The sequence below is a fragment of the Cloeon dipterum genome, chromosome 1, assembly GCF_949628265.1.
Source record: "Cloeon dipterum chromosome 1, ieCloDipt1.1, whole genome shotgun sequence".
NCBI lineage: Eukaryota > Metazoa > Arthropoda > Insecta > Ephemeroptera > Baetidae > Cloeon > Cloeon dipterum.
In genome coordinates, this window is record NC_088786.1 from 12,776,871 (window position 1) to 12,792,629 (window position 15,759).

Sequence of the window (15,759 nt, forward strand, 5' to 3'; positions counted from 1 at the left end):
GAGGCGTCCCATCGGGCATTCCTCGAATTTCTCGCCTATCCAACACCAGGAATTATCCTCTTTCGGCCTTTCTCCAGTTTCGAGACAGTTTGTTTTGGTGAAAATAGTGAAAACGATGGTTTTACAGCCTTCCTTTATTTTAAAAATCATATATTTTACTATGTGGAGATGCGATGATGAATTACCATCATGATATAGACGATGAGTAATATATTGCAAAAATTAGAATTGTCAGGCAAACATAACAGAAGTTTACTCTATAAGAGTCGATCCAATGTTACAAGTTCGCTATCATATCATTAGATCATCAGGAATATTGCTTGTTTCATCAATCGTTCGAAAATATCAACTTTTATTCAATTTACTCTAGGAGGGAAGTCGAGTGTGAACGAATTATGTAGGTCGGAGCTCAATCCCGGCGTGGTAGCTAAAATCGATTACAAGTGCATTATAACGCGATCATCTCAAATGGCTTTCTGGGTCAGCCGTCAAAATCACCAAGCGAGCTGTCACTCTCATTTTCAGGTAATGCATTGCTCCTATCCAAAAGGAGACGTAGAAGAGAGAAAGAAACAATGCTCGGAGCAGTGCGGCGAACAATATACTATAAAAGTTGCTATTCTCTGTCTTTGGCCGCTTGTCCTGGTTTCCACGCAGTTGCACATTCTTGTTTTTACTTCATACCTGCATGCACATCCAGTCAGTGAGTCGACGCAGGCTCCCGTCGGGCTCAAGTTACTTTTTATGCTTTGAAAATTTCATATAAGAAAGAGCTGCCCTCGCCTACAGCTCAAGTGTCTCTCTCTCTCTCTCTCTCTCTCTCTCTCTCTCTCTCTCTCTCTCTCTCTCTCTCTCTCTCTCTCTCTCTCTCGCTCTCTCGCATGTGCAGCAGCCCCATAATTACGCGCTGATATACCTCTTCTTCTAATGGTACAAGCCAGATAATCCGTGTTTGTCAATCGGTGCTGTTTGCTCCTTTCCACTTCACTGCCCCGTTCGCCCTTTTCCCAACGCGCAATTCACCAACCAACTGCGATGCGCGACTTAAGTTTCAAAATTGTGCAAATACTGCACGTGAAGCGACCTAGGACTACCCGCCACGGATTCCTGAATGTTCCTGAAGGGTTTCCAACGAGAATTTCCCCACAGAGGCGATGGAAGACTGTCACTTTGAAAACCGATCTCAAGCGTATAGAGATGAAGACACGCGCATGTTGTTTAAGAAACTGCAAATCTTAAGTGTCATAGGTGAAAGAAAGTGCGGCAGCCTGCATAACGCTGATGCGCGGCACGTTGCATATGCCCTAATCTGCAGTCGCATGCGATAATGCAATCTTAGTTTTTACTATCATTGTGTTTGTGATTCCTCCTAGAGCTCGGCATAAAAATTGACTCAAGCTATGTTTATTATTCAATATTGCAACAGAGAAACACTATTGTGATGAAAAAATTTGATCGATATTAACTGCAATATTTTTCAATTGTGCGAAGACATTTGATGATAACTGGTGACATTTACATTGAAGAAAGATGAAGCTATAAAATTCAAAATTCATTGAAATGTGTGTTCTAACTTTTAAGTGCAATTTATTTTTAATTCATCATAGATAAATTAAATAGAAAAAAATCCCCAAAAACTCCTTAATTTTTTATTTTGGTTTGGAATATTCTAATATTCAGCTTCTTCCATAGATAAAACTAGAATGAATTGTGGCTGTAAAATTTAAGGGATGGAATAGAGGCTTTTAGCTAACCATAATTGATGAAAAACAACCCGGAGGTCTAGATGCTTGTCTGATTGCAAACCACCTTTTTAATTGCCTTTTCCAGAGTTGGAAACCACACGAACGCCTCATGTACAGAGAATCCGCACACAAAAAGGTGGCGTGGAAGAGTGAAGCAACCTTTCAATTAGATCTCCGGTTGGGAAATGATGAGTGCAGGCGATTGCCGTGCGGTAAGAAAGGCGGGGCTCGTGTTTGAGCAAAAAAGAGGGAATTTTGCTTTGCTGGAAAGCAGCTCCTGCAGCCCTCTTTTTGCGCTAACTCGCGTCGTCATGACGACGGCGTGATGATGGAAATGCCTGCAGTGCGAAGAAACACCATTTTGGTGTCATCACGCTCTGCTCCCAGCTATGAAAAATCAATTTATTCCTTCGCCTCGCAGCTACAAAACCTGCTTTTCCACTCCGCGCGCCTTGCGAAATTATATCAGTTTTCCTGGCTCTCTTCTTGTAATATCCGTTGGTGGATGAGTGTGTTTTTCATCTTTCTCTGGCGTAATAATAACCCGTCTGATTGGTTTTCAAATGTTAAACAAACTGTTTTGAAGCCACAACCAGGAAATATTGAAATTTTATGATGGATTTAATTACAAATTTTAAAAATTTTCGTGATTTGAAGGAAAAAGTGATTTATTGTTTAAGTTGGGCAGTTCCAATGTCCAATTAGTTTTGAGACTTTCCGAATGATAGTCGATAAAAAAATAATCATTTTCGTTCCTCTCTTTCTTTCATTTTCTCAGGCGCTGGAGGAGAGGATACTATTGGATATCCATTAAAATGAGCAAAATAAATGATCACTTTGACTCTGTGCCTGTTGAGTCCATTCAAATGAAAGCACGAATCAAAACAACACCCTTTGAGGTGAGAGGGCTGCTTGAGATCGCCTATTTTTATGTTAATAACAGACTGATTAGAATCATTGATTCAATTCAATTCTGTTTATTTCTTCATAATAGGTCAAACATTTAAAACATGATATCACAAAAAATCACATTATTGGAGATATTTAGGCATTTTTAGTATTAGCGATCAACTTGCTGAAACTCATGACTGAAATAAAAGCAAAAGTTACTTCTACCTCAATCACTCGCCATAGTACAGCTTATTATCGTAGAAAAAACAAATCACATGCATTTTACAATATTTTGGAACTGGAAAACCGGACACAATTTAATGGCGGACGGGAGGGAATTCCACTGTTGCACGATGTGGAATGAAAACGAGTGCTTGTACTTTAATCATTATAAATAGCATTCAATGAGGTGATCTCACAGAAATTACAAAAAAAAAAACATTTGAGATAAAAATATAAAGTATGTTAGTACCTTTAGGGACTCACTTCATCTTGTAAAATTTGCTTCAGCGTCTCTTTGATGTCTCCAATACACGTTCGGCTTGTGCAATCTCTGAAAAAGCAAGTTTACGAAATTCATTTGCACATGTTTTTTTATCAAAATAACATGTCCCATGAGATAATTAGGACATGAGACGTAAATGTCCCGACCACCACAAGAATAGCAATGATTTAAAGATAACATTTTTCGGCTTGCAACGGCTTGAACGAAAAGAAATTTCAAGTCTTAAAGGAGCAAAGAATTTCACAACAATAATTGTGTGCGCTAACAATTTAACTAGCCTCATATTTAACATGGGAATCTCCATAAGGATCCAAACCGATGTTTGAATTCGTAGCTCGAAAATGACACTTAATTGAAAATATTTATTATTCATTTTCTTCTAATTTCATGAAAAACTACACGTTTCACGCAAAAGTTTGCATGTTAGGTCAGAACGTATCCAGGGTTCCCTTGTCGGCTTTTTCTGTCTGCTATCAGCAGCAGCATTAGTGTTCTCATTATAACGGGCGAGGTAACAAGATTCATTAAATTGTTCTAATCCCACACGTGCGGGGGATGGAGGCGCCGTCGAGTGTTGTGTTTTGTCCCTGGGGGCCAGCCGCCTCTCGCCCTAATAGGAAATAATAAAATGCTTTTCTGCGGCTCCAGCAATGGGGTTAGTTTGGTGAAAGCCAGCGTCTGCACTTTGTCTGCACCGGGACTCCCTGTTTTATAGTGATATTTGCACGCGGAGGGCCAACGCGTCTAGAATTTCACCCCCGTCCCGCGTTCGAATCTATATCCTCGTCAGCGGGGTTGCATTCGCACGAGAACGAATTCGCTCCCTCGTCGGTTTGCTCAGTGGCAAAAACAGTGATGCATTATTATTGGCACAGTGAAGTTAGAGATACGAAAATTCAAAGAACTATCCGATAGAATCATTATTTTATCCTTTGTTCTTCCACACTTATAAAAATGATGGTGCGTTCGTTACGTACAGCCAAAAAGAGAACAAAACTCACAATCAGATGACTTGTTCTAATTAACCAAAAGCCTTCGTTGTGTAACCTTCGTAATTTTCGTATTTTAATTATTTACCAAATAATTTTGCTGAAATTATTGCAATATAACCCAAATAAAAGGCTTTTCATTAACTCGAAGAAGATGCATTCGTTGGTTGTGGTATGCAAATTAATCAACAAAGAGATTTTGCTTAAATGAAAAAAGTACTGAATATTATCAGATGATTTTTACTTAACTCAAAATATCTACGCGAAGACACAAAAAATGCATATAAATAATGCAATTTACTCGTCGAGTATTCACTTCAGTGGCTTGCGACCATGCCATAAGTCTTTATGGTTTAAAATGATTTGCATATCGCAGTATTGGCAAGGGCAATCCTTATTCGCTCTGGAGTGCTAGGTCACAATCACATATATGTAATTATGAATATTGATTTTGCGATATCCTTAAAAGCCTTTATTTAGTAAAAGGAAATCCAGAAAATTAAAAATAATTTAATTACAGCTTGTTAAGATTTAGCTATGGCACAAGGCCTATGAATTCAGATCAGCAGTTTTTTACGCTACTGATGAAACCCATGCGAGATTAGATGGATCAACGCGCGCGAAGAAAAAATGCCTGGGCAATAAAAATAAGTACCTCTCTAACTTTTCCATCTGCTCGAGCATGCATTATTTTATGATTTTTTATATTACGGACATTGCCCACCATGACATTTTCATTAATCTCCCTCGCGTAATCTCCGTCGTCTCATCTTGAAACATCCCAAAACACGCACACACTTGGTCCCGTGGCGGTGTGTGACGTACTTAACGATTTATATTAAAAAGATTCGAGGCACAGATTAGGCGGAAAACAGCGTTAAATCGTTCCAATCCGCTTTCAATACAATATATAACATGGTGTTTCGTGACAAACTTACGAGGCCAACAGTCCATTCAGTCGCGATGTAATTGATAAAATTACCAAGTCCTCGACGGATCACAGAGGAAGCGGTTAGAGCTAGACGTGTTTTAATTGATGATTCTTGGCCCGACATAATTACTGTATTAGAGACGTAACCATGCGTTTTTATTTTATGAATCGTGCTGAGGCCACCCAAACTTTGAAGCGGCCCAGGCGTGAATCATCGTGACACTCGCTTTTATGAGGAGAATAATTTTATCTCGCAGCCAAAGACAGCTCGCAGGCCCAGACGCGGATATTTTGAATGTGTTCAGGAGAATGTGTCTGTCGCTTGGTGCACATCTCACGAATTCAGCGACTTGACGCCGAGTTTCTCGTCGTCAAGTCGACCACAACTTTGTTCGAATCTGCAACCATATTAGGGCATCAATAATATTGGTTACTCAGCCTCTATATTATTATGTCAACTCCAGAAGTTCCTAAGGCTTTCAATTTCCATGTATTTTTTTACTTTTATGCTTGTTACCTTAATTGATCTGATATAATATTTTTTTAGATTCAAAAGTATAATTTTATTGCAGATCAGCAGAGAAACTATACCCCTTACGTCCCCACATTCAGAATAACAACAACAAAAATATGTTGGTAACAGAAGGGAAAATAATCAGTCAGTAAATTCAGTATTCTGTAAAAAGCACTTAGGAATTAACTTTTTGTTTGAATGTCCTCGTTCATACACAGATTCAGCTACAAGTTCTTCCATAGACGATAGCACAGGACTTGGAAAGCACTACTCAGGCACTGATACACCAACAAAGAGGGCCAGAAGTCGCATTCGATGCAGTTTAAATTACGCTCTTAAAGTTTTCCAAAACTTCAATAGCTTGAAAATTTATGTGTGAATACTTCAAAGTTGCTTTAAGTCTTTCAATTTGAGAAATCGCATTGCAAAAAAGATTTGTCTTCAAAAGTTATATTTTTCGTTTTGTATTTCCTAAAATTGCTCGCGAGATGTCTTCGCATAAATTACAAATCTTTTCAAACTAAAATGACAAAAACGATTTGGAAGTTAAAATATGTTTTTGCATATATATAGATTAAAATATTTGTTAAGCCAAAGATTTTCATTCGGCTGACACGATGACGAGCAATAAAACTCGACTTAATGAGTGCAATTGAAGCGTGTGATAATAAAGCCTGTTTAGAATGCCAACTGACTGAAATTCACAGCCTAATGAGGGACACAAGTTATAATATTCATTTTCCCCGCTAATCCACCAGATGGAAATCAGTTCTTAGCATAGTGGTGGTGCGCGCGAGGCATAATATTCACGTGAACAAGACGGGCTGCATCAATGAATTGAAACTCGGCTGCGCGAGAGATTTAAGAGGCACTCAAATCACCTTAGCAAAGAGGCTTAGCAGGCCGAGGCTTTGCCGTGAAAGAGCCGAGGAGAGACTTGTCTCGTTTAGTTGCCGACTTGAAAGTGATTAGCATAATCGCCAACTCTTGCGTAAAGCTTGACTACTTATCCACGCGCTCTCCGACCGAATATATAATAAACAGCATTATTTCGAAAACATGCGTTGCACAGAATATTTTTTTGCGTTTGTCAGGTGCGAGAGCGCTGGTCAAACGCACTACTTGTAGTAGAATAAAATCAAGTAATAGGCATTACTGATTTGCATTTTAGCAAGAAGCGTGGCTTAGAAAACAAGCTGCGCTAATTGGCCCTTTTTATTTCTTGAAAGTTCTATAAAGATCCGTTGATAAAAATGATATAAAGGTGAATTATTCTCAATTTGTTATTTACAGGACATCTTTTTGGCTACCACGAAACATTTTTTGAAACAACTTTTTAAGTATGGCAAAAATAAAAGTAGTTAATAAAAATATCATATTTATCCGTAAGCTAAACTTCCTGGTCTGCAATAAACTTAATTTTGAAACTAAACTAATGGATTTCAGGCGGTGCTAACAATTAGTGGCTTTTATTAATTAGAATATTAATTTGCAAGTTTACCGTATTGTTTTTTGTTGACTGAGTAAAAATAAAATGGTATCTTCTCGAAGTCAAACTTTAAAAAATTACTGCGTTATATCATTGCAAACGATTTTACTTCTGAATAGTTTTGATGTCACGATCTGAACGCAAAACAGGCAAAATTATGATTAAATTGTCAGTTTGTTTCTCTCCCCCTCGTCCATTGTTGGGGGAGTGAGAGCAGTGCGTCTGCAAAGAGTAGACAAGAACTGGTTTACCCTGTCGGGAAGGGTGCACCCTGAGCAAGGTTAATGCTGGAGTGAAGGTGATCACGCGATGAAAATGTGGGCCTTGTTGGTCCCACGGGTTTACATTTTGCCTGTCACAACTGAGCAAGCATCGCCGTCACGCAATATTGTCACACAAGTGAAAATAGCATATAGGAGCGCGCGCGTGTGTGTTATTCACTTCTTTGTCCCTTTCGCTGCTGGGTGGGAGAGAGGGGGAAGCCATCAGGGTCTGGAAGCGGACGGAACGGACACACACCGTCGCCCTGACGCAGAGGTGAAGCCTTTGAAAGTTCCTTTGTTTCGACGCGCGGGTATCAGGTTCTACTCGCTGCGAGAGTAGGCACAAAATTCTTTCGCGCCACCCTGAGCGCGTGTTCCACCTCGATTAACTCTGATTAACAATTTTAACTCGATGAGAGCATTATAAGCTAAAATATGTAGAAATTGTTGTTTCTGTGCCGATGTCAAATATGAATTTTTCGATTTGTTTCTAATCTCCCAAGGCTAGTTTGTCAATTGTAAAATAGCGTCAAATTTTTATTTATTTTTAATCTGTAAAATTATTATCTTTGATTACGTGGTGCAAAATAAATTTTGGCAACGTAAAAGTTTACTAGAGTAGCCGTCAGCATTGCATTATCAATTCTACATCGTTAATATTAATTGATTCAAGTGTTTAATTATTTTTTTATAATTTCAGTTGGATTTTGAGCATTGAAAGCTCCCTAGATGTCGAGCAATGTGACTTAAAATTTATTCTGAGGTTCTTATTATGATTAAAAATACATCATTTATAAATATATGAGAAAAACAATCTGATTATTGCATTAAATCATTACAAATAATTGTTGATCCAAAAAGGTCATCGTCATCATCAAAGTATCATGCGATGCTAAACGGGCAGGCAACGCAGTTTGCAATGCTTGGGTCGACGCAATCGCTCAGCTGTTCGCTGAATTCAAGGCCTGGCGGACAGGATGAAAGAGTCTGGATGCCAAAAAAGCATTGAATGAACTTTGTGCAATCTTGAGGATATGGGAACGTTTTGGCTCCAAATTCAGGACACTTGGGCAGGGGAGGGCAAGTGGGCCGCGGTGTAGTTGTTGTGGTGCTGGTTGAAGTTGATGGTGCTGGTGTGGTTGTGGTGCTGGTTGAAGTTGGTGGTTGTGTGGTCGTGGTTGTTGTGGTAGAGGTTGTAGTAGAAGTTGTGGTTGTTGAAGTTGAAGTAGAGGTCGTTGTGGATGCCGTTGTTGTAGAAGTTGATGTAGGAACTGCTGAGGTCGAGGTTGGTGCGGCTGATGTGGGTGCCGGTGTCCCGGTCGTTTCACAACCCCCACCGCCGCCGCCGCCGCCACCACCACCACCTCCTTCACTGCCACCTCCGCCTCCGCCACCTCCGCCTCCGCCTGTTTAAGTTCAACGGAAATTTAATATTCATTTAAATATAAAATTTAAGCAATATATACCACATTCGCCACCACCGCCGCCACCACCGCCTCCTCCTCCGCCGCCTCCTCCGCCGCCACCTCCGCCGCCGCCGCCACCTTCTGTTCCCGGATTTTCATTTACATCGCAAGATACGCAGCCTACATTCTCAGGATAGTCACACACGGTAATGTCGGGATTGAAGTGTAATCCTGCTGGACACGTGAACGTCAAAAGTTGCACGTTATCACATCGGTAAAACTTTGTGCAATCTGGGTGCGGGTGATACTCGAGTTGACTTGTGGAGCAGTCGGGCTCTTGTGGGCAAGACTGAACTAGGTAGGCTACTGCCAGCAAACAGATGATGAGCTCTGAAAATTTTATTAACATTTTTTTCAAAGTTGTCTCAATTAATGTAAAAATAAACTAGAAAATATCAGCAAAAGTCAATTAAACTTTTAAAATACGAACGAAATTTAAAATTGGTTAATAAATTGCAATCATTAATCGCCATAAATTTTTGACAACGACCAAAAAATATAACTAAATGAGCTGCGTGTATTACTATATTTTACTAACTGTGAAAACCTTGCTAGAAATCTGTAAATAAATATTTTTCAAACTGTTTATCCTACATAAAATATCTAGCACCGCGAAATTTGGCCACTAATAATATATGAAAATACAATAAAATTCGCATTAACTGTTGATAATTGTTATAAAAGTTAAGGATAATAGTTTTTCACAAATTGGTTCATTTACAGCTTATTGTTCGAATGCTTTTCCTAGTTAAAAATCTTTATAAAGTCCAAATAATAAATTTGATGAAACATTTTATTTTTGGTGGAAATTTTTAATAAATGTTTTCATGAAATTAGTTATTATCGTCAGTAATTTATTCATACTTTAACAATGCAATTATTCGCTATAAATTGGATTTGAGTGTAACTTGAACGGTTGCGTGAGTTAATTTCTATTGATAGCATGACCAATAGAATAAATCTTAATCCTAATTTCATTTCATTAATTCAACATCAATTTTTGGAATAATTTTCCAACTACATTGAAACATGTTCTCACAAATAATGTCTCAAAGCTGGCCAAAAATTATATTTGACCACTGTTTATATTGTTAGTTTGTTTCTGGATCTATAAAGTTTTGGTTTTGAACGATTAAATTTATTTTGACGTAAGCTAAATTGCTTGAAATTCTACATATTACACTCAATTCAAGCCCATTAGTTTGAGGCAATTACGAGAATAATGTATATTTCAAAATATTAATATTGCTAATAAATGTGCAACCCTCAAAATATTTATACTAAATTTGTGTGCATTAAGAAAAATGAGTTAAAATGAGATTTTTTAAAACAAAAATATACTAATCTTGTTAATATAGGACAGAGGAGAAATCAAGAGTGTTAGAGACTGGCAAATAGATCAATTGAAGGACTTACTTTTCATTTCGTAACGCAGCTAAATGCTCAACACGGAAACCACTTATTCTCTAGCTCAATAGCTTGCGGCATCACGCTTTTTGTACAAAAGACGGAGGACTTTGATTGGGTGATAATTCCAATAACCGTGAGTTACTTCGCAAGTGGGTGGTTCCTTCAGTGTTATCAGGAGTCGGCGGGGTTGCGAATTGTAAATCAGCTTTAAAAATTCAATTTTAGTTGATTGTACTAATCGCGTCATTTGGTATATATTGAGTTTTGTTATATAAATATAGCGAGCAAAGCCTTTCGTCATATCGTGAAGATTCACTTCATTTAATATTAAATCTTTTTATTAGAACAGTAAGGTTTTTATCCCTTCAGAACTTAGTTTTCTTAGCTCCATATTAATTATTACTTATTTAATAATGAATAACACAAACCTACCCATCTAGTGCGTAAAAAGACAGTTAAATCTAGTTTAAAGTTACGAAAAAATCCACAAATATTTTTCTCTGAGTATATAAGCTTCGTTTTTCATTTCTCATTTTACTAGTAAAACGTTTTACTTTTGTCCAACGTAAATGTTTTAAGAACGCTGCGCATCCAATTTAAGATCTTTGTTTGGTGGTTTCATATATCAAACCCAGCAACTATTACTTTAATTCGCATATAGATTGGCCACTTTTCTCAACAATGCGATAACACATGTTTAATATTCAGATCCTTTGCGACGATTTCAAGTGTGTTAATAGTCCATATACTGCTTCTTTTCAAGTGGGGCATGTCAAGAAAAATGATTGACAGATGAATCAATGGCGTCAAAACGTTTCTAGATAAGATAGAAGAACTAGAAGCAATGAAGAATGTGCGTCTAGTCGCAATAATAATTCATCATTTTTTGCTAAAAAAAAAAAACAAAATCGGGGTCGATCAATGCAGGATTAAAAGTTTTAGATTATAGTATTTCACGGTCAGTTTTGACGCAGTTTGGGAATTAACCATCATCTATCATCAAGTTTCTTTTACTTTGGCCCGTAATCATTTCCCTTTCATCATTTACTTTGGCCCGTAATTTTGTAGCAATCCTTCATTGATTAAGGCTGCGTGCGGACTCCAGAGCATGTGATACGCCTGCAATGATACTGATACCCCAGCGATTTGTCAATGGTCAGCAGCAGTTACTGAGTTTGCAATATCAAAATACGCAATACTAAATAATAAACCAACTGATAACAATGCATCCATCATTCACTGCTTGAGAAAATCTAGAATTTCCATGAGATAAAAAAGATTTTTTTGACAATATTTATTTTTTCCAAGACAACTAAAATACAAGGTTTATTATTGCGTTAAATAAGTTACTCACTTAAATGTTGCTGAATAATTGTTTATATTAACGAAGTAATTAAACTGTGGTAAATTTAACACAAAAAGCTTAAACAGTTTGTCTTCAAACAATAAAATCAGAGTAACTTCTTGTTCCCAAAATACAAGGCAATCTAAAACAAATACAGTTTAAAATAGCTTGAAATTATTTTACTCTTGAACATAATAAATTGTTAAAAAAATAAATTGGAACGACTAAACTGTTAATCTAGTATTTCTTGAGGTAAACGATGAATCCCTTGCTGGCCAGCACACCGCGGCACTTGACGTGCACTTGAGACCTCAGCACCCAACCCAAACTCCATCCATCGCCAAAAATCTCAGTCACAGCTTCCTCTGGCAACAAATCTTAAGAGAAAATTAACTTTTATTGTTGAGTTATCTAGACTAGTATTTTTAAGTGGCATATATTGCAAACTTTTTTGAAAGTAGTTAAGCAAGGAGTTTCTAATAAATACCTATAGGATCATTGTGAGTCAACAGCTGTACATTGTTTTCCTTAGCAAAGCTCTGGAGCGCAGGTGGAACAACACAGCAAGTCGCCAAGTTTATTTGTACAATGCCTGGCTTGACCTGCAATTAAAATACATTTGATCATTAATAATAAGCTATTATAAGTTATGATAACTTTGGAATTCGCTGGAATTGTAAGTAATGCGACCCATAATTATCAATAGTTAGCAAATCAGGTTTTACACAACCATTCAAACGCAATCTTACAGTGACGGGATTTTTGCTGTTTTTCCCACTAAAATGCTGATATAGTTGATTTTTCCTATTATCTGTAAGGCGCGGAAAATAATAATTGAATACACAAAAATTGGCATCTTCTCAATACTCTGCTTAATAACTCACTTGTTAGACAGTCAAGTTTTGACTGTATGAGTGCTGCATAATTTAATACAATTTGCACCAACATATAATTCTGATAAGTTGTGCTAATTTATGAAATTTCAAATTTACGAATGGTTAATAAACTCTGCACCGAAATTAATTAAGAATAATTGGCTAATAATGAAATTATGAAAGGAAAAAATTAAATAACAACGTTCTAGTATTATAATATTGTCGGCTATTTTGGCACTTGTTACTTCCTGATGTTTCCCAAGTAAGTTCCTGAATCTCAAAATCCAGAACATTCTATTACGATTTATTCTTTCTAAATTGATTTTAATTAATTATTCTAACTATGTGGCCTAATACCTAAACAATTAATTAATATAATAATGTGCTGTAAATTTTGACATTAAAGATAACCCCAATTTAATTCCGATCAATAGTACACAGTAATAAATATGATTCAAATAAACTCCAAGTCATGAAGTTCGACAACTGTATTCACGACCCCTTGTTGATTTTGTGAATAAAACTAAGCAGTTCAGTTACTAGTCCTGTTTCAATCATCCGATATCAACTCGTACAGCCCATTTAGGCCTTGGATCAGTGATAGTTTACCTGTACAGCAAAGTTCATAGCCACAGTATTAGATGAAGAGAAAATTAAATCAGAGATCGTTGAAAAATGCCCGGCTTTACTCATTTTGCTAGCAAAACCACTCTTCTCCTATTTTTTTTTAATTAATTATATTATATTCTGCGATGAGTAATGCCAGTAATTTTCGACGGTCGCTGATTCAGAATTCCCAGCTAATACTGTGGGATGAATTTTGATTTAAAGGTAAAGTATTGCTGAACCAAGGGCTGAGGAGCCAAAATAAGTACAGTACCGAAGCATGTTAATTTTTTCCTTACAAAATTTCCCTAAAAGCTGATCATCTTCAATTACATTCTGCGCAGAGTTTGGCCAAAATAGTCTCGTTTTGTATGAAATAAATTGGTAATATCAAAACTGCAACAATTAAGTGATATTTACTCTTCAAACGCCTTGAAAAAAACTGCTGTAAAAAACGCAAATATGCAGAAACTTGCTTCGCAGAGCTTTTAAACACAAGTTGTTCAAACAAACCCTGCAACACCTAAATTCTATTTCAGGAAAAATCAGCAGAGATAAGTAACAAGAAATATATATATGTGTCTCTATTTTTTAAGAGGTTATTTTGCACTGAGCAAACCCTGCTTGTAAAAAGCTCATAAAATACTGGAAATATTTTTCCTCATTTTGCACCTAAGCTCATTCAGTAAAAAATCAATTAAAGAATTAAGAATGCAACTTTTCTGTCAAATTCATAAAATTAAAAATATTAGTGCATTTATTTTCATTTCAGCGTAGATACATACCTTTGCATTGGTGTGAAGAGCAACAAATGACTCTGTGTCGATGTCACTGACACCAGCACTAAGAATACGGCCACTCTCAATTTCTGATTCAATCTGTCTCCAGAATGGCTCCAACTGAGTCAACTGCTGCTCACCTTCGACGCCTTCATCTTGGCGTCGAGCTTGGCTTAACACCAGGGTCTCAACGTGAGGCGTGTCCAATTCTTTAGTGACTGAAGAATAAAGTTTAAATTATTAAAACCAGCTGATTTTGTTTGTTAGCTCTAATCACTGTACTTGTGTCAAGGGCCTTCGAAATCAGCAAGTCATCGGACGGAGCACAAACAGGTAGGAACATTTTCAGGCTAATTTTTAGATCCTTCCTTTCTTCCTCAGCATTTAAAAGTCGTTCCTGTCCTCCAATCTGAATAACAAATTAAAAAAAATTATAGGTTTTATTAATATGTTAACCAACACTGATCATAAAATAAATTTGCAATTTTTTAAACTCTGCTCAGCACATCCCATGGGATATGAGCATGGGGCTGCAGAGAAGCCTGGGCCCAATGTTGACATGTTTTCACCTCCTCACACCAAGATAATTCATCAAAACCCTAGATATTTTACCCTTAAGTCGCTTGAAAGGTGCGAAAACCAGTTAACAGCGAGTCGACACCAGTGCGCCTCCCAGCCCGGTGTGAGCTTTATTTGAGCATTTTGAATTAATAAACTAACCACCTTTTACATCTCTGACATTGGGCAGCCAGAAATAGATCCCCGAAATGCTAAAATATATCACATTGCCCTGACATTGCAGGCAATGCCTTTAAAATGCGATCCAATGGTAGAAACATTTCCATTTTTATTTGAGAATAATCAAAATCACAATAAAAAAATTCGCCAGCAAAGAATTACCATGTCATAGAAGGTATTTTATTTCACTTATTTTGTAGAAAATGTTTTTAAGATTGTACTGTACAAAGTTAATTAAATAAAATTGAAAAATTCATAAAGTTAAATTAATATTAAAGAAAAAGTTATGACATGTATTAATATGTACATAATTTAATGCTTTGTAATAGATACGCTATATATCTACTGATATAAAAATTAAAAAAATGTTCCTAAATCTTTAACTAAAACAAAAGAGCGAAACCAGAAAATCTATTATATTAAATTTCTTACCACCACATTGGAGTCGCCAGCAACATTATTGTTTGAACTGCTCCATCCATTCAGGGTTATTTTGATACTTTCTACAATCTGTGAATACATAAGAGGCAAAACCAGTTAATAAAAAATAACGACGAGGATTTATTATAGGTCTTACCTCTTCCGAAAGGTTTTGGCCAACTTTTCTCTTCAACTCATTCAAGTTGAGAATATTACCGGTGTGAATGATCAAATGCTTGGCCTCTTTGCTAAAATTGGGAGCCATGGTTTTGCCTCTTCAGTGAACTCGGAAACTGTCAAGGGTAACTAGCGATAACAACAACTAGCACTTCCCCGTATAGGGCGAGGAAACAACGAAGCTAGCGAAAGGAATGTAGCGGCCAGCGATTTGTATTTTGTTTGTTTGGGCGCCAGGGTCACAAGCTAGTGACTCTCCAGTCCAGCTGATTGAGTAATAAAACAAAGCCGGCGCTGACTGACTGGCAAGCTTTAGGAGTGGAAAAGTGGAAGGCAGGAAACCGTACTTTTACGCAACGCAATTTTCGAACAGCAGGGACGAAGGTTTTGCAAAACTTAACGCAATAAAGGTCAAGCAGAATCAAGTTCGATAAGAGCAGACTGTGATAAGAAAACATTAATAAATACATACATATGTACCTCGTATGTATTTTATCATTGGAAATAATGGAATATCTTATGTAGTTTAAATTACGCGCGCTATACTTTCTATAAACCCACCCTTTCAAGTTGATTGGCTTACACGAAAAAAATGAAAACAACCAACAACCTAGGC

The 15,759-nt window shown here is 37.0% G+C and overlaps 2 protein-coding genes across 2 annotated transcripts in view; one reads left to right on the forward strand and one right to left on the reverse strand.

The window, feature by feature from the left end:
• The window catches only part of LOC135934449 (EEF1A lysine methyltransferase 2), a 233,086-nt gene that overhangs the window by 171,976 nt on the left and 45,351 nt on the right, over positions 1–15,759 (forward strand). The gene's annotated exons all lie outside the window — the stretch shown is intronic.
• On the reverse strand, positions 11,501–15,526 carry Gclm (Glutamate-cysteine ligase modifier subunit). Its single transcript, XM_065492674.1, has 6 exons — positions 15,124–15,526; positions 14,979–15,056; positions 14,091–14,217; positions 13,815–14,026; positions 12,036–12,150; positions 11,501–11,925 (listed from the first exon to the last, which is right to left on the reverse strand). The coding sequence occupies exons 1-6, from the start codon at positions 15,229–15,231 to the stop codon at positions 11,786–11,788; spliced, it is 780 nt and encodes a 259-aa protein (XP_065348746.1). The 5' UTR covers positions 15,232–15,526; the 3' UTR covers positions 11,501–11,785.

Bases quoted from the DNA above. Each gene is read 5' to 3' on its own strand.
- Gclm (XM_065492674.1), bottom strand. From the start codon at position 15,231: ATGGCTCCCAATTTTAGCAAAGAGGCCAAGCATTTGATCATTCACACC. The intron at 15,057-15,123 runs GTAAGACCTATA...ATGTATTCACAG, and splicing joins GCCAAAACCTTTCGGAAGAG to ATTGTAGAAAGTATCAAAAT. The intron at 12,151-13,814 runs GTATGTATCTAC...TTTTAATTGCAG, and splicing joins CTCTTCACACCAATGCAAAG to GTCAAGCCAGGCATTGTACA.